Genomic DNA, 26,440 nt, shown 5'->3' with positions numbered 1-26,440 from the left:
CCTTCTTCCCAAACCTCATCACACCCTTCATGGGTGAAACTCTGAGTAGAACCCTCTTTCCAACTATGAATGCAGCATTACGAGCTCTCCGATCATCATTACTCTTCTGTCTGGTCTGTATTGTACGAAGCTGATCCTGAATCAACTTCACCTTTTCCAAGGCATCCCGAAACAAATCAGTGCCCAACAACCTAGCTTCCCCCGGCTCAGACCAACCAACTGGAGAACGACAATGTCTCCCATATAAGGCCTCACAAGGAGCCATCTTAATACTCGATTGGTAGTTGTTGTTGTAGGCTAACTCTGCGAGCAGTAAAAGCTGATCCCATGAGCCCTCGAAATCAATAACACAGGAACGTAGCCTGTCTTTCAATATCTAATTAGTGCGCTCGGACTTCCCGTTCGTCTGGGGATAAAATGTCATGCTCAACTCGACTTGTGTGCCTAACTCACGTTGCACATCTCTCCAGAAATGCGACGTGAACTGCGTGCCTCGATCGGAGATGATAAATACTGGCGCACCATGAGCCAATCGGGCTGAGATCGGACGCCATACCGCACACATGGTGGTTATATGATTGTATGTCGGTAACTAATGATCTTCTAACTTGAAAATGTTAAAGTTTATTTGGTGATTTACTTATGTTTTAACTTGACATCTTAAATACTGTTGATTTTCTCACTACCTTCATGTTTCTCTCTCCGTATGTTGGCATTTCATTTCATGTAAGGGTACTTAGCTTTATATACTAGTAGTATTCTACATGTACTAACGTTTCTTTTGCGGGGGACGCTGCACGATTAATGGATGTAGGTAGTACCTCAGCAGGTGGCACATATTCTTGATAGGAGTGTACCCTCAATCCAGCGAATTTTGGTGAGCCCTACTCTATATCGGGACCCTGTGTTGTATTGATCTTGTACATTATTTTTTAGGTATAACTGAGGCCTTGGCACCGGCACTTCTATATTTTCTCATGATAGTTTAGAGGCTCCGTAGACACACTGTGGATCATGTTAATATAGAAAGAACTATAAAATGCTACTTTTGTCATTTACTCCCACTTGTAAACTAAGAATTTGTATTTTTTGTTATCTACCAATGAAACTCTTTAATTAACGAAAGTTAATGATGTACATGTCTATCCTCTCGATTGACTATCTGTTGTTATTTATTCTTGAATCATTCATGGGCAATGTTAGATATTAGGCACCAAGTAGGCTTGCTTGATTGAGATATCTCGGTTGAGCGCCGATCCCGTTCCCCTAGGCCGGGACATGACAGAAATAACCAAAACTCAACATTGACACAATGAACACACAACCACCAAAACAATATCAATACAAATTGTTGACTACAAACTTCTTTTATTAACTTCAAACATCATTAGCACAAATCACATCCTTCTTTCATTATCAAAAAAAAGGAGTTGAATAAGCTACCAAAAGATAAAACTTACAACAAAGGTGAAAAAACCTAACTACTAAGAAATATGGTTCATAGACCATCCTACAAATTTTATATTATGTAGCAGTCCTTGGTCTGCTTAGGGCTCATAGGAGGTGTGACAGATAATAGAATTTCGCCGGCGGTCACCTTGAATATAATTACAGCTGAATCAAAATTATCAATCTCCTCCAATTTCTTTTATTTCTAACTCCCTTCACAAATGCATCGAACGCCTTCTTCTTCTTAAGCAACCCCAAGATAACACATTTTAAGTGCTCCAAAATTGGGGGATCAAACCATTAAAAAAATTATAGCCCGTCTTACGATCCTTCTAAGAAATAAAATTTTAGTGTTAAAAAATGAAATATTGAATTTAACTAAATTTTTTATATTAAGCTTACCTCATAGAATCTACACTTATTTAAACGATGACTAGGATTATCAATCTCCATGAAATTACCAACATAACTTCTTCACCATAATGGTAAATATGCTTAAAATTATACATCACATAATAACCTTAATTTTTTTTAAAGTTTAAACGAGAAACAAAAGAAAAGATTCAAGATTGATAATTACACTCTAATTTAAAGAGAAATTATACGAGATAAAGAAGATTGGAAAAGAAGAAAACTTCAAAAGCTTTGAAGCTAATGACTCAAGAAGGGAAAAAATTCGAGGGTGGGTCTAATTTTTGGCAAAGGGTTGAGGACCTTTTTTAATGTAATCAAAAGAGTCGTTAAGATCTATATTTTATTGTTGATGTTTGTCAAATAGTAGGTTTTCACGCCCTCTGTTGGCGCTTTACATGTCTCAGGTTTTGATAAAAAATGAAATGTCTTATGTACACTAGAGAAAGGTTGAGTGCGTAAAAGGTTACCCTCAACTTCAAGGTCAAGGGGTAACTTTAGGTCTATGGCTATATGTTCAGCTTATCCTTTTAAAAAATACTCTTAACTGTAAAACAAGTGTTTTTTCTTTCAATTGAAGGCAACTTACTTTGAAAGTCAACATAGATGAACAAATCAGAGAAAAAGTAAAAAAGTTAAAGATTTTCTCTTCATAACCTAAAAATATTTGGGGCAGAGTAGAAATTTTATGAAAGAAGAAGGCTCTTTCCACAAAAAAGAACCCAATTAATTCAAAAGAAAAAATGAAATAAAAGAAAGAGAAAATTGAAAGAGACGAGAGACAGGGAAAAAGCAAACCACACGACGGAGGTCGGAGGAAGAATAGAACCAGTCACCGCCGATACTCACTCCTTCCCTTCAAACCCTAATTCAATGTTCACTTTCTCTCTCTAATCTATCTCTATCTCCTAATTTTTTACATATACATACATATTGTATACGTATATGTAGCTTTTAAAATATATATGCATTTATATATTCAGATTATTATTCATGTCCTTCATTCATTCACAGCTAATCATCTGCAAGTTAATTGACCATATTGCTCTTGCTGTTGCTTCCAATTTACAGATCTATACAGCGACAATTGCCCTGTTTCTAAGGGCAATATTGTAAAATTTCTGCCAGATCTGCTGCGACTTGAATATTTCCAATGGATGAGCTCGATGTGTTAGCTCGAGACTTCGGGTTCCGACCAGCAGGAAAATCGGCACCGATGAGATCCGACGCCGGAGATCGACGTTCCTCCTCCGTTCGATCAACGACCTCTTCACCATTGTTTGATGATCCTGATGGTACGTTATTTAACGATGTCTTTGGCGGGCCTCCTAAGTACACAAATACTACTGGCAATAGCAATAAGTCGGCGTCGATGAACGACTTCAATTACGATTCAATTTTCAAGTCGGGGAATGAATCGAAGAGCAATAACAATAACAACGATGACAACATGAAAACATCATCGTTGCCTGTTTATGACAAGCCAGTATACGACGAGGACATATTTGATGGATTACCGGGAGTAAAGAGTAAATCGGTGTCTTCATCCACGGCGAGATTTGAAGACGATGTTTTTGCTACAATGATTCCGCCGCCTCAGAGGACTGATCATAAGAGTCATTTTGATGATCTGTTGGGGAATTTGGGGAGGAATGAGAAGGTGGCTGAACCGAAGAGTGGCAAGAGCAGTGGTTCCACAGAGTTCGATGATTTACTAGCTGGCTTTGGGAGTGGCAGTCCTGCCACCAGTAGCAGGTACTTTGTCATATCTTTTTGGAGCTCCTTCCCTATCCAATTGTTTAATTTCAGCTATTTTTGGTGCAATGAGACATAAATAACAAATGTGACCTGGCTGTGGAACTAAGCCTTGCCTTTAAGTGGAGAAGGCTGACCCACTATCTCCGAGTTGTGAAGCTGAAACAGTGGAGTTTATAGGTCATTAACAAAAACAGAATTTCATTGACTTCCTATTATTTTGTTGCACGAACAAGAAAAGCATTTGCAAGCACCTCTTATGAAATCTTACTTGGACTGGAGATCAGTGATTCAGGATTTGATTATTTAGCTCGTGTGGGGAACTATTGCTGGATATCATAGAATTTGAAAGCTGTATGACCTTCTTTATCGATTGGTGTGTTGGTGAACTTAGTACACTCCTGAGAGTTATTAAATGTATTGCTGAATTACTAGAGCTATTAAATAGTACTAGCATTGTGTTCATCTGGATAAATCATGCCTCTTTCTGAGAAATTGTTTCTGGTAATGGTTTGCTGTCTGTATTTAAGGGTTTGCTTAGCTTAAACGATGCAGCTAATAATGTGCATAGATTATCTTCTTCTGACGGTGAAGTTCACTGACAAAAACTTGTACTAGGGAATATTATCATGGAATGATGATTGTGCATTTAAACTGCTTATTTATTATGATTGGCTGTTCGAAAACGGTTCTGCATCTTATGTACTTATCGCCCCTTTGTTTTTGGGGTTTGGAGAGGGCTTTGGGGTTGAACTCCAAACATTCTTACTTCTCTGCAGTCATAGAAAAGGGTCAAAATTTTTGGGTACTGTAAGATGGAGAACATGATCAGATCATCTGCTTTCTCTGGTTGACATGCATACTATTTTTAAGGGTGTAAATACTGCTTTAGAGGGCTAACGTAATAAGCTTGTTCCCTTTGTATGAAGAACTGGTTGTCCATATAAATTTTTGAGTCATTCTCACTTTGTATAGTTTTTGAAATCTCCATAACCCTTGTTGCTAATACATGGAGTAATTTCCGTCTTCTCTTGGTATGCTCCTGATTGGCAAAATAGTAGTTGGTTGAAACTGTCACCTCTAACTGATAAGCGCAAAAGATGCAATTTTTGTGACAGGTGTTAAAGTCCTGTCAGCCTTGACAATTAGCGGTTCAACTGAACCTGTTTAGTAGTTTGGATGTCTTGTTAAAACGAAGTTTCTTCATTTATCATTTAGTTCTTTGTTGTTCATGTTACCAGAATTGACTGGAAACTGACGATTAGATTTTTTACTATAAGTGGTATGTTCAGATGAAAACAAGATTGAGAAGGGAATTTGCCAAACTGGCCGCGATAAATAGACTGTATTTGGCATGTGGGACAATTTTCTTTTCTGCATATCATTTTGCTAATTAGAGTCATTGATTAGATTAAATTAAATGTACTCCAAATGCAGGAAATTTATTGCTTTACCTCTGTTGCATTAATTTTGATTCTAGTATGATTAAAGCTGTGCTTTACCGCAGGTCATTTACAGAGTCAACTCAACCCTCCAAACCTGCTGGAAATTCAAATAGAAGCTCTAGTGTGTTTGATGACCCTTTTGTAGTTTTAGAGTCGACCTCGGTACCAGCAAATTCTTCTCCCGGGGAGTTTTCAGATCCACTGGAGGAGATTGGTAAGCTTGGTAAATCTGGAACTGCGAAAACTGATGCTTCATCAGTTAGTGGAGGGGTGTTTGATGATCTAGATCCACTTAATGGTTTTAATAAGCCGGTTCGTCCACTTTCCCCTGAGAAGAAGACTGGAGGTAAGGACAGGAGCCCGTCAAAGGCTGGACCAGGAAGGAGTGATGCACATACCTCTACCTCTAGAGAAAATATTGGGACATCGTCATTTAGATCTTCTGAAAGCCACTCACAGAAAAAGGTTCGTGGGGATCAGGAGTCTCCTCTTTTTGACATGCCTTCAGAAGATCCTCTGAGATCTTTCAGTGAAGCTGCTCCACCTCCATATGCAGATAATGATCTTCATGAATCAAACTTCCAAGTAGATACATCCCCAAGATCAGAGGAACAAGTGCAGTCTTCTGATGATATATGGCTTACTGTATCAGAGATTCCTCTTTTTACACGACCTACAAGTGCTCCACCTCCATCTCGACCACCGCCTCCAATACCACGGCGCAGTTCAAAATCAGAGGCAAGTTTCTTTGCTTCAAATGCAAGAAGGAAGGGTGATGGGTACTCCTCTTCCCCAAATCACAACCAGTATTCTCAGAGTCCTAAGCCTGTCCGTCCTGCAGTTAAAAGCCCTCCAGTCTCACAGTTGGATGAACTTGAGGATTTTGCCAGGGGTTGGCCCAGGAGTAGCACTGATGAAAATGCTGATGCTTTTTCTGGAGAAGAGATGAATGCAAACTCTGTAGCTGCTGCCTCAGCAGCTGCAATGAAGGAGGCTATGGATAGAGCCGAGGCCAAATTTAGACATGCTAAGGAAGTCCGAGAAAGGGAATATGCAAAATCTGCTAAGAGTAAGGAAGATGTACATCTGGAAAGGGATGAAGAAGCAATAAATGAAGTGCAGGAACGAGAGTTTCAAGAAAACCAGGAGAGACTAGAAAATGAGAGGCGACAACGGGAAAAGGAAGAGGAAGAAAGAGCACAAAGGAAGCTTGAGAGAGAAAGGGAGAGAGCGAGGGAGCTTGAAAAAGAAAGGGCTAGGCAAGCGGTAGAAAGGGCTACTAGGGAAGCACGGGAAAGAGCAGCAGTTGGGGCACGTGACAGAGCAGCTGCTGAAGCTCGTTTAAAAGCAGAAAGAGCTGCTGTGGAGAAGGCTGCTGCTGAAGCTCGAGGACGGGCTGAAAGGGCTGCAGTTCAGAGAGCACAAGCAGAAGCTCGCGAAAGAGCTGCAGCAGAAGCTAAAGAAAGAGCTGAAAAGGCAGCTGCAGAAGCAAGGGAAAAAGAAGCGCGTGAAAAAGCTTCTGCTGTGAAGGCTGAGGCTGAGGCACGACGACGGGCGGAACGAGCAGCAGTAGAAAGGGCAGCTGCAGAAGCTCGAGAAAGGGCAGCTGTAGAGGCTCGAGAAAGGGTAGCTGCTGCTGCAAGAATGAACCAACAAAGGAATGATAATGATCTTGAATCCTTTTTTAGTATGGGTAGAGCCAGCAGTGCACCAAAGACGAGAACGAGTACTCCAGTGAGTAGCGAACATCATTAACATTCTTTGTTGTTCTTTAGTTTAATTTTTTTTACTAAGTAACGATAAACCTTTGACGTTCATTCTTGCTGACCTTTACTTCGTTCGCTGCCAATTTTAGGACAATGTATTTGATTCGCAATTCCAGACTAAGGCAGGATCTGAAGGGCCAAAATCATCGTCTGGTGTAGCGTCCTCCAACATGAGGAAAGCATCTTCCACTACTAGTTTCGTGGATGATCTTTCTTCCATTTTTGGAGGTAATTCCTCGTGTCTTCATGGGCGAACATTATGTATCTGATTTGGTTTTTAAGTTGTTTCTCATGGCTTTATTGTTTACTATTGAACTTCACCAGCTTCTGCATCATCTGGAGATTTCCAAGATGTTGAAGGGGAAACTGAAGAAAGAAGAAGAGCCAGACTTGAACGCCATCATCGTACACAGGAGCGTGCGGTATATATCCTGACAAATAATATTTTCTTTCTAGTCATGTTGGATATTTTACAGCTTTTAGCATGTAGTCTATTGGTGCTCATTGTTTATGTATTTATTCATAGTTGATATGTATGTGCTCAGGCTAAAGCTTTGGCTGAAAAGAATCAGCGTGACCTTCAAGTGCTGAGGGATCAGGAAGAAAGACATGTAAGTTCTGTTTTGACAAATAACTAGCAAAAGCTATAAATAGAAATTTGCTGTGTAAGGTGACTAAACAACTAAGCTACTATTCACAATACAATGTTGAATCTATTACTGAAAATCCTAGTAAACACGGCCTTTTTGATCAGCAACTCACTATTTGGAGAGTTTTGTTGCTGCTGCATGAAAGGCACTCACATATTGCCTAAATAGATAATTTTTTAGTTTGGAATGAAAGAGACTGAATAGAGAAAGAATCAACATAAAGAAGTCATATAGCTAACTCAACTAATTCGGATTGAGTTGTAGTTGATTGATTGTGTTAATATGCGAAATCGAGGTAGCCATAGTTATATATTGACTACAGCAGTACTTAGTTCGAAGTGCTGATTTTTTTAGCGGTAGTTTTAAGTGCTGAATAAATCGAGTTAAAGCAAGGAAAATTAATATTGCTCCTTGTTTCCTTGCCTCTATACATGTCACCTTTTAGTGAATAAAATGAGTCAAGTGTTGTTGGTTTCTTGGTTGAACTTGCATTCTAAAGATGAGCTTGCTTTTTCCTCGTTCCTCTTTAAGTTTTATTTGTATCGTCATCCTTTGCTTCTTTGACTGTTGCTGTTTATTCTTTAATCTTATTGGTTTACTAATTGTTGCAGAGAATTGCTGAAACATTAGATTTTGAGATCAAGCGATGGGCTGCTGGAAAAGAGGGAAATCTGCGTGCACTTCTATCGACTTTGCAATATGTGCGTTTGGTTTCCATACATAATTTGCCCATATTTTGTTTAAAATAACCCCCCTCCCAATAAAACCCTTACCACCTGAAGGAATACTGGTGTTTCTTCTAAAATATAGATATAGAAATTTTAGGAGCCAAAAGAAAACATACAAACAACTTAGTCTGTCTATTGTCGTGTTTGGTTGCTAGTCAATCATATTTTCTTGGAGATAGTTACCCTCAGCCCTCCCACTTTGAACACCGTCGTTGAAAAAGGAAAATGAAACTACCAGTTTCTGAAATGGAAATTCATAAGCCAAAGTGACTATGATTTCAAATCTCTTGGAAATCATAAACTTTTTTATCTAGTTTTGATTAGGTTATCTAGTTCTTGACTATCCTATTCCTCAAATGTTTGAACTTTCTTCACTTAATAATAATATCATCCTGTTCAAAGTCACTTAAACTTTTTTTTTTCTCCTTATGATGTAATTTTCTCTCGTTTTTATTCATCAGGTGCTTTGGCCTGAATGTGGTTGGCAGCCTGTGTCCTTGACAGATTTGATTACGGGCGCCTCTGTCAAAAAAGTATATAGAAAAGCAACCCTGTGTATTCATCCTGATAAGGTGCAGCAGAAAGGTGCCACCCTTCAACAAAAATATATTGCCGAGAAGGTTTTTGACCTACTTAAGGTACTTAACAGTGGTCAATGCATCTTAGATTCACGTGCCACAAATTATTCTCTTTTTTGTTTTTTGGATGAGACATGTAATAGATTTCCAGCAACTGTCATGGTTTGATATTATTGTAAAGCAGATGTGAAAATAGACTCCTCTGTTAAGGCATGAAGAGTCTATCATTCCATTGTTGCTGTAGGCTTGGTGGACCTATTGGCAGTCTATTTTTTCTGGTCGTTATCATCCATGTGTTCCCGACTACTCACTTCTTTTCTCCAATCTGTTGATTTTAAGTGGTCAGGATTTCTGTATCCTTTTACCTGAATTGCTTAGCTTGAGTTATTGCCTTTTTGCCAAAATTATCATCGTAATATCCTTTTTCTGCCTTTGTTATTTCTGACTGCACAACTCTCTTTAGCTTATTCTCAAGTTATATTTTTCAGGAAGCATGGAACAAATTCAATTCTGAGGAACTCTTCTAGATGCTGCATTTGAGTAGCTGTAGCTCCCTTTTGGACTTTTCAATTGAAGAGGTGGGTAAATTTTCCTAAAGCAAGCTCGTCATTGCGATGCCTCTGATATCTAGCATTCCCCAGCATGTGGCGTTTGGTGGACTGCTAAAGATGGTCTTTTTGGCCATGATGATAAAGTAAATTCTTACCGTGTTGCTGTAAATTGATGTCAATGCCAGAGTCATGTGGGTAACTGGCACTTGAAGTAACTGGTTGGTGTAGAATAGCATTGTTTCCAATCATGTTATGCTTCTATATTGCATTTGGTCACCGTCTCTCTGCATGTGATCATTTGTCTTCAATATTCTTTTTTGGTTTCTTTCCAGTTAAGCTTGCATTTGTTTGTACTTAAAGAGATGTCATTGTTGTTAGCTATATGCAACATGGGAGGAGCATTGTAGTATTGTTGAGTTGAGTATCACACAAGATGTAAAATCCTATGTAATTTCCTATTCATTTATGTGAAAATTTTGTTTTACGTGCAGAAAATACTCTTTTCCATCACTCTTTGGGACTTTATATGATTTCTATTGCGGGTGCTAACAATAACATATGATGCTCAAATTAAAGCTTATCTTCAAAGCTTTCACTTGAGGGTGAGGAGGGCGTGATCCAAGCGTTTCACCCCTATCTCTTGTAGTCAAAGTTTAATTTTATTGTTGTGGAGCAAAATATATCAATTAATTGCTTAAATAGCTGAAAGTAGACGGAGATTACTTGTTCCAAATTTTACTGGAGTGTTTTTGCAAAAATTAGGAAAAATCTTGCAATCCCGGAGGTTGCTGTTGCATTATAAATCATCGAAGCTACTGTATTTAAATCCATAGTCACACCATCAAAGTTCATCAGATATAACTGAACTGGTTGTCTTTAGCATTTCTGCTTTTAATAATGGTCCATTTTTATTTCGCCGTAATTCTTTTCTCCAATATATATACATACATATTCTCTCCTTAATTACGGGCTTTATCCCTTCCAAACATCAACCATTACAATCAACGGAAGAACACCAAGAAGGAAGAGAACATAGCTTAAGAAGAAACTGCCTATATTACAACCTCAAACATGCCACATCCCTGACAGGTAACGTACAGTGCATTCAGAGTAAATCTAGTTTCAACACAAAATTTAGGCTTTAACCTGCATCCTTTATCAAGATGGTCTGAATGAGCTTCAGCCAATCTATTTCGTAATACCTCTAGATTGATCTGGAAAAAAAAGACCATCAGATAACATATTTTAAAAAAACATTTTGAAGTATGTTCCAGTATAAAACAATTACCTACTCTTCACTAAACCTATAATGCAGACATATACATGCATAAGACTCAAATGTTAACTTAGGAGCAAATAAACTCAAGTGATACAAAATGCAAAGAGAGAAAAGCATTCCCTTAGTACAAAAACAAATATTCCAACAACTAAATTTACCAGTTTTCAACCCTGCACCAATACCCAGAATGTCATACTTAATCACTTCACAATAGTAGGTTATAGCAGCAGCTACAAATCTGGTATACAAAAGATTCTGGTTTGCAGATAAAACCCTCCCACAAACAAGAAAGAGCAAGGCTGTGGTGGGGAAATATTTTTCACTTAAAACCCAAGAAAGTAACTAAACAAGGGTGTAATTTGATGCAAACAAGACAGCAGTTATTGTAAATCAAAAACCTTCAGAAAAGTCTCGAATTACTTATCAAATAATAGAAAAATTTTAAAAAACTGAAAAGTACATAAGACATTTAAATTAAAAAAAGACTAACCTCATCATCTCTGTTGAGCCTAAGTCCACAAAGAGTGCAATAGATAAGATGACAGTTCTCTTTCAACTCCCCTTGCTTGCAGATGGGACACCAAACCTCTTTGCCACCCTATAGGAAACATCAAGGTAATTCAAAAAATCACCTATTATCAGAAGTGTCAGCAAATTGACAGAGACCATGTGAAACAAGAAATCATCTGAATGTATGAATGTGAAACTAAAACATATACCAGCAAAACCCAAAAACACAACCCTTGTATGAGTCAGCAAATAAGAACCTACAAATGTTAACAGCTGAAACAGTAACAGCTTTTCCTTCCATTAACCATTGAGAATTTTCGGAGTGATCCTGCCTAATATATTCATTACAGCACAATCAACTGGCCATCTCATTTGCTCTAGTATCATTATTAGACAAAACCTTTTGCCATGGAGGCAGGACCGTTTAAGATTACAATCCTTTTTTTTTTTTTTTTTTGGGGGTGGGTGGGGGGGGGAGTATACAGCGGTAAAAGAGAGTCAAATTAAAACTTGATACAATAGTTTGACCAACAATGCCATACTATGAATAGCATTCTCGTGTATCAAATAAGCTAAAAATTGTAAATCCACGCTTACTGAAAATAGGGAGTTATAGGGTTTCTAACCAATTTTACAGGAAAGGAATGATGAGAAATGCAAATCATAATTTGTTGTGGTTAATCTGAACTGACACTTTGTAAGGTTACTTTTTTGTTTTGACTTTTATAGTGGGCCACAAACCTTCTCGTTGAGGGTCATGTGCTCGAATACTGCACAAGCCAAATACTCGTCTTCTTCATCTTCCCAAGTTCCAGTAGAACCTTGTTCTGCAAAAAGCCAGAGCAATCTAACTCAAAATACAGGTCAATCGATATGTACTTCCTAAAAGAATCCCTCCTCCATGAAAAGGATAAAACTGAAAAAGGAAACAAAAAACTAGTTCCACATGGCAGACGACAGTTCATGATTTTCTGTCACCTTCAAACTTTGACGAAATGAGTGAGTCTAAGCTCCTCAATAACGCCTGGATTCTTTTTCCCGAGCTTATATAAAGTAGATTATCTCTACTCGGAACACTATGAAGTTTTCTAAACCCACAACTAGGAGAGTACCTAATTCCAGATGATGTGTGAAAGACCTTTACCTTTTGTTTCTTCCACCCTGAGATCTTCATAAAAAATCCTCTGCATTTCGAGCAACATTTCCTCACAATCACCTTGATAAGCTTCATGAAGACCATCATATTCCCATATAGTATCATCAGGTGCTGGGGAGAATTTTGAATTATCAAGACTCGCACTGTGATATGAGTTCTTAAATTTCTGTATTTCATCAGAAACTATGACCTCTAGAGATGACTTGATCAGATTCTGCAACCACATAGGCTAATATAAGTTCAAGGAACAAGCTAATTACCTTCTGTTAAACACACAAAGTGGGACAAGTTGGAGTATAACTGATGACCACATTCAGAAAACTGACAATAACACCAAGCTTTAGAAGTGTATAAAATTTTAAAAGCCAACTCTAGTTTACAAGAAGAGCAGATAAATGACAAACATGTGATGTATAGGAGTCTAGTCTAGGATCCTACTGGATATACATAAAAAGCTAGCAAAAATAGTAGGGATAAAAGATATTTCAGACGTAATGACCTAGTGAGGACTTGTCTCCAAAAAATGTCTACCCCAGCATTTATAAGGTTTTCTGATACCCCTTGACACCAATAGACATTCCAGAGAAGAAACTTGTCGGTTTACCACAATGAGATTTACAACCTAGATTTATTGTCTGATAGACAACAGTATCCTCAAAGACAATTATCGTCCGATCCTTACCAATCAGTACCAAAGAAAATCACCTTGAGAGAACTAGAGATCACTTGTTGTTGTTAAGTGACATACAACAAACTCAAGTGCTGTTTCACTTACTTTTCTGAGCCAACAACAAAGGGACATTGACACCAAGGTTATAGCATTTCTGCTATTGATTGACACTCTATAAAATCCTCCATAGCCACTTTCCAGGCATTGCTATGGACATGGGATCAGCCATAATATGCCTCGCTGGGTTTTTGCCTCTTTTCTTAATTTTTGAAAGTAAAGATATCTAAATACTTTTCAGGAAGCTTTGACAAAGAAAGATCTGTGCTAGAAATTTAGCATACCTTTGCAGAAAAAAAGGGAAACATGAGGAATGATATAACTAAAGAATGTTGACCAGTTGCAAAATGTTTATGGAATACGTACACATATGGAAGCAATGTTATTGGCATGATTTATCATCCATTTGAGGCAGAAAAACTTGCATTCTAACTAATCAATGCATAGAATAAGGTCGAATTACAAATTAGGGTTTGCAAAAAGAAAATAGATCATGCCATCTTATCCTTCCGCAAAAGAAGGAAACCCACTCTTTCAACCAGACGTACCGGGAGATTAAGCCACAGTGCAATTGTGGTAAAAGGTACACATCACACTAGTGCTAACAATAGAAACCCCCTATCTACGAATCGTTAGCCAGTGATTGATCCAGTCTTATAATGAATTGAGGTGCCAATTCAGATAACATATCAACTTCGGCCCATTTCGAATGGCTTATTAGCCAATTGCCAGAATTCACCACTCAATAAATAACAGGTATGGAACTTTTATTGACAAATGAAGAGAACTTGATTGCCCTCCATTGTTTCCGGGTAATTCTTTTGAAAGGTTTCAACAGACAGCAGTTACAGAAAGGGGCAGATCTACGGTTTCGGTTACAAGTTAACTCAATAGCTTTTGCCCAAAACTCTGTAAACATATTAAGAAATACACTAGATATCTATAAATATTTAAGTGTGAACCCTTGTTATTATTGTAATATTCTTTTGGAACCCATAAATTTCAAATACTGGATCTGCCTATGGGTTACAAACCAAAAAAAGGAGAAACATCACTAATGAAACAGTAACAATCAGTTCCCATAGAGTAGATGAAATATTTTGGGATATGAGAAATTACTAAAAACCTTGTGTTGTTGGTCGTTGGCGAACCTTAATTTCCAAAGAAGGCGGCTTCGATCTTCTCGGACCCTTCTGTAACAATTTTCTCTGAGCTACAAAACAGTTTATGAAAAAAATATTGAATCCATCAATTTGCCCCAAATGTAAACAAGGGTATTGTAGAAGTAAAAATGGAACCTTGTGTTTCCATTTGGGATAATTATTGAAGGAACTTTGAGATTTAAGACAAGGGCGAATCTTGAGTCTTTGTTCATCGTCTCCTGCCATTTTTTCCTAAATCAAGTAAATTGTTGGACCCTGGCCTGGAGAAAATATGTAAAAGCAGATGGGGGAACTTGGTGCCTTCCCCTGCCTATTCTAGCGCTTAGCGCGTTTGTCTTAATTCTCAAACTCCAGCGCCATGAGCGGTTGAATATATTATTTTAAACTATAATATTTTTAATATATTATATCATGTTAAATTTCAACTAGAATCTTACTTCTCAATCAATATTTCATTTACTAAACTATATGAAATTAAAGAAAAATTAATTATATAGTCATCGTATAACTTTATTTCTTATTTTTTCTTTATTATAATTTTTATTATTTAGTATTATTAGGCTATTGAATTTTTTTTATTAGCGCATTACTTGATTTAATATCATTGTCCACTACTCCTTTTAACATATATTTCTTACTTCTCAAAACATTATTTTTAAAATTTTATTTTATTGTTCACAATTATTCAATTTTCTAAATTTATCGATAATATCTTTGTGTATTATTTACTTAATTTATCAATATAATCTTTGTATATTTTTTCTACTGTAATATTATAATTAGTTTTCTTCATTTTAAATTTTATATATAATCGAAATACTATCATATTTAAATCAATAATAATTTTATTTTAAAAAAATATATAAATAGATAAGGAGTTTATTATTTTGTCATAAATCTACTGATATTCTTAATAATTGCTATTTTTGCAATATTTGTTATAAGCAAATGAGCTGTTCTTTTATCTCAACTCAAATATTTCTATCTATAAATTCGAAATAATATTTTATCTTTAAATTTGAATTAAAATTATTTTCTTTATCAAAAACTTATTTGCAGTTTGAATTGGTAGTTTTTTTTTTTATAGATATAGACTATCATATTAGGAAGAAATCAATCCCCAATTTGAATTGGCAATTTTTTATTTTTTATTTTTTTATTTTAAAATAATTTAAAACTTCAACTTTCTTGGAGCTTAATTTTATTTTATTGTTCACAATTCTTCAATTTTCTAAATTTATTAATAATATCTTTGCGTATTATTTATTTAATTTATTTTATTTTCTAAATTAATTCAAAGTTGAAATATCCTCATATTATCTGTATTTTCATCTTTGTACATTTTTTCTACTGTAATATTATTATTAGTTTTCTTCCTTTTGAATTTTACATATAATCTAAATACGATCATATTTAAATAAAGTTTTAATTTTGATTTTTTTCAAAATATAAACAAATAAGTAAATTTTACTATTTTGTCATAAATCTACTGATATTTTAAATAATTTTTATTTTTTTCATTATTTGCATTAGCAAATGAACTTTTATTTTATCTCAACTTAGATATTTCTATCTGTAAATTCGAAATAATATTGTTATATTTAAAGTCGAATTCACTAAATATTTTTTATAAAAAAATATTGATGATTTGAATTGGCAGTTTCTTATAGGTATAGACTACCATATTAGGAAGAAACTACTCTCCAATTTGAATTGATAATTTTTTTATTTTTATTTTTTATTTATAATTATTTTAAAACTCCAACTTGTTAGAGCTTTGTCCAAAAAATCTATACTTGTCATCTTATGGTTATGCCACTTGGCATCATATATTTTATTTTATATAGATAGATATTATATTATGTGTTGGCAACTTCTTAATTTAAAATAGAATAGGGTTCAGAATAAATAATTTCTAATATATAAAAATTATTTTTTCGTAACAAAAAATAGTTAAGTATGTTTAAATTTGAATTCAAAAAAGTAACTATTTATTAAGAACACTGCATAATTTATTTATTTTTAAAATTTAAATTCAAAGAAACTAATTAGTACCTAACATAACTAACTTTGTCCTAAATTGCCAAGTGGCCTATTGTGACGCTGCCACTTTGTAACGACCCGAATAGTCGCTTTGTGTATTTGATCCATGTTTTCTCTTTTGAAGCTTCTCATATGTGTATTTATGATTTTATGATTTGCGGGAATGGTTAGTTTCATTTCGGGAACGTTTTGAAGTGATTTGGATCCCTTTGTTCTTGCTTTATAAGCTTAAGTTGAAAAAATTAATCGAGGTTTGACTTTTGTAAAAACAAACCCGGAACGGTATTTTGATGTCTCTGATAGATTTGTATTGTAATTTTGGACTTAGGCGTATGCCCAAAATTTAATTCGGAGGTCCCTAGATTAATTTGACTTGAAAGTTGGCAATTTGAAGTTTAGAATTTTTCTTAGGTTTGACCGTAGGTTGACTTTATGACTATCGGGTTCGGATTTTAATTTTGGGACTTGGAATAGATCTCTTTTTCTATTTGAAACTTGTCTGCAAAATTTGGTTTCATTCCGAGTTGGTTTGATAGGAATCAGACGCTTGGTTGTGTTTCTAGCAATTCTTGAGTTTTCTTTTGGACTTCATGTGTTTTGATATCCAATTCGTGATTTCGGATATTATTTTGGTATTTTGGATCGCGCGAGCGATTCGTATAATATTTTTAGACTTGTGTAGATGTTTGGTGTGGAGCCCCGAGCGCTCAAGTGAGTTTCAGATTGATTTGAATTCATTCGAGGTTGATGGTGTGCTGATGCTCTAGATATCGCAATTGCGAGCACCAACATTGCAATTGCGATATAGGCAGAGAGGGATTAGGTATCGCAAATGTGATGCCTTACTCGAAATTGTGAAGAAAGGCTTGGGAATGGGTAGGTCGCATTTGCAACCATCTGGCCGCATTTGCGAAGTCAATGTCGCATTTGCGACATTTTCCAGGGTTGTGAGGCGTCGCATTTGTGAGGGTTCGCAATTCATAATTGCGACTTCTGCACCTGAACAAAAGGGTTGGGAAAAATGGGATTTAGCTTTATTTTCATATTTTAGAATCCTAGACTCGGTAGGAGGCGATTTTGATGAGAGATTTTCACATAAAACTATTGGATAAATGATTTTGATCAATTTTTAATTATATTACATGATTATTTATGATATTTAACCTCTAATCCTTGGAATCTGAAGAGAAGTTTTGGAAAATTTTGTCTATGTTTTGAAAAATAAAAAATTGAGATTTGAGAGTCGAATTGGACTCGGATTTGAAAACAAAACACATATATGGACTCGTGGGGTTATGGGTAGTCGAGATCTACTCTTGGAGTCGGGTTTTGACCCGATGGGCCCGGGGTTAAATTTTGTTGATTTTTGGAAAATTGTGTAAAGATATTAGCTTTATTGGCCGAAATTGGTTTCTCTTGCATTGTTTGATGATATTAAGTCATTTTGGTTAGATCTGAGCCGTGCGGGGGCGAATTTTAAGGGAAAAGCTATTTTTGAATGTTGATTTGGTCTAGTTGAGGTAAGTATCTTGCCTATCTTTGTGTGGAGAAAATTATCCCGTAAGATTTGGTATAATTGCACTATTTGAATTATGTGGAAGACGTGTACATGAGGTAACGAGTGTGTACACAGACTTATATCTGAAAATTAACTTATTTAGACTTATAGGTTTCTTTTATGCATTTAATTGAAGTTGTTATCTCATGTTATATTCTTCTTTGTCGAGTTTATTCTTAAGCATTTAATTGAAGTTGATATTACATGTTCCATCTCTCATTGTAAAGTTTACTCTTATATGCTTTAATTGAATTGGTTATTACATGTTCTGTCTTTTTTTGTCGAGTTTACTCTTATATGCGTTTGATTGAGGTTGTTATTACATATCATATCCTTTATTGTTGAGTTTATTGTTATGCATTTAATTAAAGTTGTAGTTATTGAGAGCTATTAACATCTTTTGTGGTTGAAGTTGTTGTTTATTGGAAAATCTTTCCTTGTTGAGTTATTTCCCGTTTCATTTTGTTGTTATTGAGACTCTTGTACACATTATGGTTGAATCGTGGGCTATGTGTTGTGATTATATTGGTATTATTGTGGTGGAAAATATTATGGCATATGGGCACGTGTGGTTCAAGATGATTATTGTGTTGTGACGTGATGCGCATGCGGCGGTATAAAGGTGGTGATATTGATGCGCGTGCGACGAGATAAGGGGAACTTATGCACATGTTTCTAGTAGGGAAATTACTTCATTTGAGGCACACACGGCGAAATAGGGGGTTAAAGCGCGTGAAGCTATTTTGGGACAAATATTTTTTTAAAATAAATGCAAGGCTCACGCGGCGATATAAGAAAGATTGTGATTATGACTTGTGAAATGTGAATATGAGGTGTGGTACCTCGGAGTGATTCTTGTTGTACACTCTATGTTGGAACGTCTTGTTGATTTGAACGGTTATTGTTTTCCTTAATTCAATTCACTTGTATTTTGACTTTATTTGATTATTTGATGTTTTTATCATATGTTCACATGTTGTTGTCATTTATTGCTATTACTTCCGTTGTTAGCCTTATATTAATATTCTGCCTTGTTGTCATTTATTTCTATTACTTTTATTGTTAGTCTTATATTAATATTCTACTTTATTGTCCTTTATTGCTTTTACTTCCTGTTGCTAGATTATATTAATATTGTGCACAGTTTCTGTGTCTAGTAATTGTCTTGATCCGACCTCGTCACTACTCCGCTGAGGTTAGTCTTGATACTTACTGGGTACCATTGTGGTGTACTCATACTATACTTTTGTATATTTTTGTGCATATCCAGGTGCTTCTGCTTGTGCCGCAGGCCTCAGAGTCACCTTCTAGTGATCATATGCTATTGTGCCTCTCATTTCCGAACAATATTATAATAGAGATTCCTAGTGTATTTCAGTAGAGCTTATGACTCTGTACCACCGATTTTGGGATTGTACGACTATTGTTCCATTCAGGTGATATTATGTCATTTATCAGTTTGAATTAATAGCTTAATCATTTATTTCGGTTAAATTCTCAACATGTGATAGGCTTACCTAGTCTTAGAGACTAGGTGCCATCACGATTCCTAAGGTGGGATTTTGGGATCGTGACAAGTTGGCATTAGAGCTCTAGGTTTTTAGGTGCTATGAGTCATAAGCAAGTTTATAGAGTCTTTCGGCTCTATTAGGGGGTAGAGCCGCGAGAGGTAGACACCCGGGGAGGGGCGCGTGCTATAGCTAGAGCACCTGTCAGACCAGCAAATGAGGAGCCACCAGTAGCTCTGGTTGGGGGACAGGCACCCGAGGCGCTTTTTGCTACCCTTGCACTCCAGAGACCTTAGCACATTTCCTGAGTATGTTCATCACTGTAGCTCATGTGGGATTGATCCCAGTTGCACCAGCTATATCTCAGATTGGGGGAGGATCTCAGACTCCCGCGACCTGTACTCTAGAGTAGCGGGTCTAGGTTTATCAGGTTCCCGGAGTTATGCCAGCACAACCCGTTATCCCGGTTCAGCCTAAGGTCAGGCTAGAGGCATCAGAGGAGGAGAAGAAGAGGCTTAAGAGGTTCAAGAAGTATGATCCTCCAACTTTCAGTGGTGCAATTATCGAGGATGCACCGGGTTTTCTAGACCAGTGCCACCGTATTCTCTGCACCATGAGCATTATGAAGGTGAGAAGAGTCGCCTTTACTATATTTCAGGTGACAGGGGCGGCATATAGGTGGTGGCGGGCTTATTAGGAGGGTAGGCCAGTTGATGAAGTGCCACTTACTTGGGCTCCGCTTTAAGATTTAGTTTTGAGGGAGTTTGTTCCCCAGACCCTCCGGGATGCATGGAACACATAGTTCGAGCAGCTGCGTCAGGAGACTATGTCGGTGTCGGAGTATGCCATCAGGTTCAGTGAGTTGTCCCATCATGCACCTGCTTTGGTCTCTACAGTAAGAGAGCGAGTCCGCAGATTTATCGAAGGGCTCAGTTATGGTCTTAGATTCAGTATGGCTCGGGAGTTGGAGATGGATACTCCATTTTAGTAGGTTGTGGAGATCGCTTGGAGGATGGAGCGTATGCGTGGCCATGCGAGAGAGGATAGGGAGGCCAAGAGACCTCGATATTTTGGAGGATTTAGTGGTTCCCGCTCTGCAATTTCAGCTCGTCATAGCAGAGGTTATGTGAATTGACCAGTTCATTCGACACTTCCAACTACTCGCAGTGCCCTAGCTATTCTGAGGTCTCATGTCCCCTATTAGGCACAACCACTATTCAGTGCACCTCCCGCACGGGGAGCCTTCGGCGGTTAGTCTAGCCGACCGGGTCAGACTTAGTTTCGCAGCCACACCCGCAGAGAGGTTGTTTCGAGTGTGGTGATACTAGGCATATGGTGAGGGATTGTCCCAGACTTAGGAGGTGTGCACCTCCATAGAATCCACGGGTTTAACATGGTTCACAAGCTGTGGTTGCTGCTCCAGTTACCGTTCCACCTACACCGTCAGCTAGGGGTGGAGGTCAGAGGGGTAGAGGTCATCCTAGAGGGGGATTCCAGACCCATTGCTATGCTTTTCCCGGTAGGATCGAGGGTATTGCATTAGATGCTGTCATCACAGGTATTGTTCTGGTCTGTCATAGGGATGCATAAGTTTTATTTGATCTGGGTTCCACTTATTCATATGTGTCATATTACTTTGCTCCAATTTGGATATATCTCGTGATTATTTGAGTGCCTTGTATATGTGTCTATGCCTGCCGGAGATCCTATTGTAGTAGACCGTGTTTATCGTTCGTGTTTGGTTACTATCGGGGGTTATGAGACCTGGGTTGGCCTTCTGCTATTCAGTATTGTGGACTTTGACGTGATATTGGGCATGGATTGGTTGTCGCCCTATCACACTATTCTGGACTGTCACGCCAAGACCGTGACATTGGCTATGCCAAGGTTGCCGTGGTTGGAGTGGATAGGTACATTGGATTATGTTCCTAGTAGGGTGGTGTATTTTCTGAAGGCATAACGGATAGTAGAGAAGGAGTTCTTAGCATATCTAGCCTTTGTGAGGGACGTCAGTACTGATACTCTCACCATTGAGTCAATTCCGGTAGTGAGAGATTTTCCAGATGTGTTTCCAGCACACCTATCAGGCATGCCGCCCAATAGGGATATTGAATTTGGTATTGACCTGGTGCCGGGCACTCAGCCCATTTCTGTTCCATCATATCGTATGGCACCAGTAGAGTTGAAAGAATTAAAGGAACAACTTAAGGAGTTGCTTGATAAGGGTTTTATCCAACTGATTGTTTCACCTTAGGGATGCTCCAGTGCTATTTGTGAAGAAGAAGGACGACTCTATGAGGATGTGCATTGATTACAGGAAGCTGAACAAAGTTACAGTCAAGAACAAGTACCCACTACCGCGTATTGATGATTTGTTCGATGAGCTACAAGGTGCTCGGGTATTCTCAAAGACTGACTTGAGGTCAGCTTTCAGGACTCGCTATGGTTACTATGAGTTTTTGGTGATGTCATTTGGGCTGACCAATACTACAACAACCTTTATGCACTTGATGAACAGGGTGTTCCAGCCATATCTTAATTATTTCGTCATCGTGTTCATTGATGACATATTGGTGTACTCTCGCAGCTGGGAGGACCATGAGCAGCACTTGAGGATCGTGCTCCATACCTTGAGGGAGAAGCAGCTATATGCAAAATTCTCCAAGTGTGAGTTTTGCCTTGATTCAGTGGCATTTTTAGGCCATGTGGTGTCTAGTGAGGGGATTAAGGTAGATCCGAAGAAGGTGGAGGCAGTTCAGAGTTGGCCCAGACCATCTTCTGCTACTGAGATCCAGAGTTTTATAGGCTTGGTCGGGTATTATCATCGTTTTGTAGAGGAGTTTTCATCCATCGTAGCTCATTTGACCAGATTGACTTAGAAAAGTGCACCATTTAGGTTGTCTGATGAGTGTGAGGAGAGCTTTCAGAAGTTCAAGACCGCATTGACCACAACTCCAATTCTAGTTTTGCCTTCAGCATCTGGTTCTTATAAAGTTTATTATGATGCTTTGCGGATTGGCACTGGGTGCGTATTGATGCAGAAGGGTAGAGTGATCACTTATGCTTCGCGTCAGTTGAAGCCCCATGAGACGAACTACCAAGTACATAATTTATACTTCGTAGTTATTGTTTACATGCTGAAGATTTAGAGACACTATCTCTATGGTGTGTCTTGTGAGGTATTCACATATCACAAGAGTCTACATCACTTGTTTAAGCAAAAGGATTTAAACTTGAGGCAACGGAGGTGGCTAGAGCTATTAAAGGACTATGATATCACAATTCTTTATCATCCCGGAAAGGCCAATATGGTGGCCGATGCCTTGAGTAGGAAGGCTGAGATCATGGGCAGTCTTGCTTATATTCTAGTTGGAGAGATACCGTTAGCATTGGATGTTCAGGCTCTGGCCAATCAGTTCATGAGGTCGGATATTTCGGAGCCTAGCCAGGTTCTTGCTTGCGCAGTTTCACAGTCTTCTTTGTTTGAGCACGTCAAGGTGAGTCAGTATGATGACCCCCATTTTCTTGTCCTTAAGGACACGGTGCAACACGGTAATGCCAAAAAGGTTACTATTGAAGATGATAGGGTGTTGCGAATGCAGGGCCGAACTTATGTATCCAATGTGGATGGGTTGCGTGAGTTGATTCTTGAGGAGGCCCACAATATGCGATATTCTATTCATCCGGGTGTCGCGAAGACGTACCAGGATCTGAGGCAGCACTACTGGTGGAGAAGAATGAAGAAAGATATTGTAGAGTACGTGGCTTAATGTTTGAACTATCAGCTAGTAAAGTACGAGCATCAGAGACTGGGCATTTTGCTTCAGAGACTTGATATTCCAGAGTGGAAGTGGAAGCGTATCACCATGGATTTTGTAGTGGGACTTCCACAGACCTTGAAGAATTTGACGCAATATGGGTTATTATGGACAGACTGACCAAGTTTGCACATTTCATTCTGATTGTGACTACCTACTCTTCAGAGCAGCTGGCTCAGATTTATATTCGTGAGATTGTTCGTCCTCATGGTGCGCCAATATCTATCATCTCCGATCGAGGCACGCAGTTCACATCATATTTCTGGAGAGATGTGCAACGTGAGTTAGGCACACAAGTCGAGGTGAGCATGACATTTTATCCCCAAACGAACGGGCAGTCTGAGTGTACTAATCAGATATTGAAAGACATGCTACGTTTATATGTTATTGATTTCAGTGGCTCATGGGATCAGCTTTTACTGCTCGCATAGTTAGCCTACAACAAAAACTACCAATCGAGTATTCAGATGGCTCCTTGTGAGGTCTTATATGGGAGACATTGTCGTTCTCCAGTTGGTTGGTCTGAGTCGGGGGAAGCTAGGTTGTTGGGCACTGATTTGTTTCGGGATGCCTTGGAAAAGGTAAAGTTGATTCAGGATCAGCTTCATACAACACAGTCCAGACAGAAGAGTAATGGTGACCGGAGAGCTCGTAATGCTACATTCATGGTGGGAGAGAGGGTTCTGCTCAGAGTTTCACCATGAAGGGTGTGATGAGGTTCGGGAAGAAGGAAAAGTTGAAACCTATGTAAATTGGTTCTTTTGAGATCCTTGAGAGAGTTGGTGAGGCGGCATACAGACTTGCATTGCCAGCCAGCTTATCGGGAGTTCACCCAATGTTCCATGCTTCCATGCTTCCATGCTCCAGAAGTATTTTGGTGGTCCATCACATGTATTAGATTTCAGCTCAGTCCAATTGGACAAGGATTTGACTTATGTTGAGGAGCCAGTAGCTATCTTAGATAGGCAGGTTCGGAAGTTGAGGTCAAGGAATATTGCTTCAGTGAAGGTTCAATAGAGGGGTCAACCGGTCGAGGAGGTGACCTGGGAGACAGATCACGACATGCGGAGTCATTATCCTCGCCTTTTTGGCACTTTAAATATGTCTCTGTGCACGTTTGAGGATGAACATTTCTTTTAAGAGGGGGAGAATGTAATGACTCGATCGGTCATTTTGTGTATTTGAGCTCCGTTTCCCTTTTTGAAGCTTCCCGTGTGTGTATTTATGGTTATATGACTTGTGTGGACGGTTAGTTTCATTTCGGGGAAGTTTTGGAGTGATTTGGATCACTTAGTTCTTGGTTTAGAAGCTTAAGTTGGAAATATTTACCGATGTTTGATTTTTGTGAAAACGACCCTGGAATGGTATTTTGATGGTTCCGATAGGTTCGTATTGTAATTTTGGACTTGGGCGTATGCCCGGAATTCGGAGGTCCTAGGTTGATTTGACTTATTTTACCTAAAGTTGGCAATTTGAAGTTTAGAAATTTTCTTAGGTTTGACCGTAGGTTGACATTATGGCTATTGGGTTTGAATTTTGATTTTGGGACTTGGAATAGCTCTGTATTTCTATTTGAAATTTGTCCGCAAAATTTGGTGTCATTTCGGGTTAGTTTGATAAGAATCGGACGTTTGGTTGTGTTTCTAGCAATTCTTGGATATCCTTTTGAATTTCATATGTTTTGATGTCTGATTCGTGGTTTCGGATGTTATTTTGGTGTTTTGATTGCGCGAGCGAGTTCGTATGATGTTTTTAGAGGCGTGGAGCCCCGAGGGCTCGGGTAAGTTTCGAACACGTTTCGGATTGGTTTGAACTCATTCCAGGATGCTGGTGTGTTGGTGCTCCAGTTATCGTAATTTTGAGCATCAGCATCACAATTGTGATGTAGGCAGGGAGGGCTTAGGTATCGCAAATGCGTTGCCTTACTCACAATTGCAAATAAAGGCTTGGGCATGGGTAGGTCACATTTGCGACCTTCTGGCCGCATTTGCGAAGGGGATTGACTTCGCAAATGCGAAGTCAGTGTCGCATTTGCGACATTTCCTTGGGTTGTCAGGTGCCGCATTTGTGAGAGTTTGCAATTGTGAACCCCAGGTCGGAATTGCGACTTCTACACCTGAACAAAAGGGTTGAAAAAATGGGACTTCGCTTCATTTTCATATTTTAGAATCTTAGACTCGGTAGGAGGCAATTTTGAGGAGGAATTTTCACATACAACTATTGGATAAATAATTTTGCTTAATTTTCAATTATATTACATGATTATTTATGAGATTTAACTTCTAATCCATGAAATTTGAAGAGATATTTTGGGGAATTTTGTCTATGTTTTGAAAAATAAAAATTTGAGATTTGAAAGTCGAATTGGACTCGCATTTAAAAATAAAATACATATATGGACTAGTGGGGTTATGGGTAGTCGAGATCTACCCTTGGACTCGGGTTTTGACCGGGCGACACGGGGTTAACCTTTGGGAAATTGTGTAAAGATCTTAACTTTATTGATTGAAATTTATTTCTCTTGCATTGTTTGATGATATTAAGTCATTTTTGGTTAGATTTGAATCGTGCGGAGGCAAATTTTAAAGGAAAAACCATTTTTGAGTGTTGATTTGGCTTAGTTGAAGTAAGTTTCTTGCCTAACTTTGTGTAGGGAAAACTACCCTGTTGGATTTGGTTTAATTGCACTATTTGAATTATGTGGAAGATATGTACATGAGGTGACGAGTGTGTACACGAGCTCATATGTAAAAATTTACCGGTTTAGACTCTTAGGTTTCTTATATGTATTTAATTAAAGTTGTTATCTCATGTTCTATTCTTTTTTTTTCCAGTTTATTTTTATATGCATTTAATTGAAGTTGATATTAAATGTTACATCTCTCTTTGTTAAGTTTACTCTTATATGCTTTAATTGAAGTGGTTATTGCATGTTTTGTCTTTCTTTATCGAGATTACTCTTATATGCGTTTGATTGAGGTTGTTATTACATGTCATATCCTTCATTGTTGAGTTTATTGTTATGCATTTAATTGAAGTTGTAGTTATTGAGAGCTATTAATATGTGGTTGAAGTTGTTGTTTATTGGAAAATCTTTCCTTGTTGAGTTATTTTCCATTTTATTTTTTTGTTATTGAGATTTTTGTGCACATTGTGGTTGAGCCGTGGGCTATGTGTTATTGTAATATTAGTATTGGTGGAGTGGAAAATATTGTGGCATATGGGTACGTGTGGTGCAAGTTGATTATTATGTTTTAATGTGATGCACATGCGGCAATATAAGGGTGATGATATTGATGCGCATGTGTCACGACCCGAAATTCCCATCCTCGGGACCATGATGGC

At 37.9% G+C, this 26,440-nt stretch overlaps 2 protein-coding genes across 4 annotated transcripts; one reads left to right on the top strand and one right to left on the bottom strand.

Moving 5' to 3' along the window:
- The first annotated feature begins 2,596 nt into the window (after window positions 1–2,596).
- On the top strand, window positions 2,597–9,828 carry LOC104085158 (auxilin-related protein 2-like). Of its 2 annotated transcripts, XM_009589132.4 has the most exons (9): window positions 2,597–2,735; window positions 2,932–3,615; window positions 5,123–6,794; window positions 6,916–7,054; window positions 7,151–7,248; window positions 7,372–7,437; window positions 8,088–8,177; window positions 8,666–8,842; window positions 9,271–9,828. In XM_009589132.4, exons 2-9 carry the CDS (start codon window positions 3,014–3,016, stop codon window positions 9,307–9,309), a joined length of 2,883 nt encoding a protein of 960 aa, XP_009587427.1. In that variant the 5' UTR covers window positions 2,597–2,735; window positions 2,932–3,013; the 3' UTR covers window positions 9,310–9,828. The 2 variants fall into 2 exon arrangements, with proteins under 2 accessions (XP_009587427.1, XP_018622517.1); XM_018767001.3 differs by lacking the exon at window positions 2,597–2,735 and having other exon boundaries at window positions 2,873–3,615.
- A 363-nt stretch (window positions 9,829–10,191) lies between these two features.
- On the bottom strand, window positions 10,192–14,519 carry LOC104085159 (uncharacterized). 2 transcript variants are annotated; one of them, XM_009589133.4, is made up of 6 exons: window positions 14,304–14,519; window positions 14,132–14,218; window positions 12,267–12,492; window positions 11,864–11,949; window positions 11,103–11,210; window positions 10,192–10,547 (listed from the first exon to the last, which is right to left on the bottom strand). In XM_009589133.4, exons 1-6 carry the CDS (start codon window positions 14,391–14,393, stop codon window positions 10,386–10,388), a joined length of 759 nt encoding a protein of 252 aa, XP_009587428.1. In that variant the 5' UTR covers window positions 14,394–14,519; the 3' UTR covers window positions 10,192–10,385. The 2 variants fall into 2 exon arrangements, with proteins under 2 accessions (XP_009587428.1, XP_009587429.1); XM_009589134.4 differs by having other exon boundaries at window positions 14,157–14,218; window positions 14,304–14,459.
- Between the last annotated feature and the right edge of the window lie 11,921 nt (window positions 14,520–26,440).

Source organism: Nicotiana tomentosiformis, chromosome 7, assembly GCF_000390325.3.
Source record: "Nicotiana tomentosiformis chromosome 7, ASM39032v3, whole genome shotgun sequence".
NCBI lineage: Eukaryota > Viridiplantae > Streptophyta > Magnoliopsida > Solanales > Solanaceae > Nicotiana > Nicotiana tomentosiformis.
Note: the sequence above shows the minus strand (reverse complement) of the source record. Positions and strands in the feature narration are given on the sequence as shown.

Coding starts and splice junctions, on each gene's coding strand:
- LOC104085159 (XM_009589133.4), bottom strand. CDS start 14,393: ATGGCAGGAGACGATGAACAAAGACTCAAGATTCGCCCTTGTCTTAAA. Junction 14,219..14,303: donor ATCCCAAATGGAAACACAAG/GTTCCATTTTTA, acceptor ACTGTTTTGTAG/CTCAGAGAAAATTGTTACAG. Junction 12,493..14,131: donor CCAACGACCAACAACACAAG/GTTTTTAGTAAT, acceptor ATGTGGTTGCAG/AATCTGATCAAGTCATCTCT.
- LOC104085158 (XM_009589132.4), top strand. CDS start 3,014: ATGGATGAGCTCGATGTGTTAGCTCGAGACTTCGGGTTCCGACCAGCA. Junction 3,616..5,122: donor AGTCCTGCCACCAGTAGCAG/GTACTTTGTCAT, acceptor GCTTTACCGCAG/GTCATTTACAGAGTCAACTC. Junction 7,438..8,087: donor GGGATCAGGAAGAAAGACAT/GTAAGTTCTGTT, acceptor TAATTGTTGCAG/AGAATTGCTGAAACATTAGA.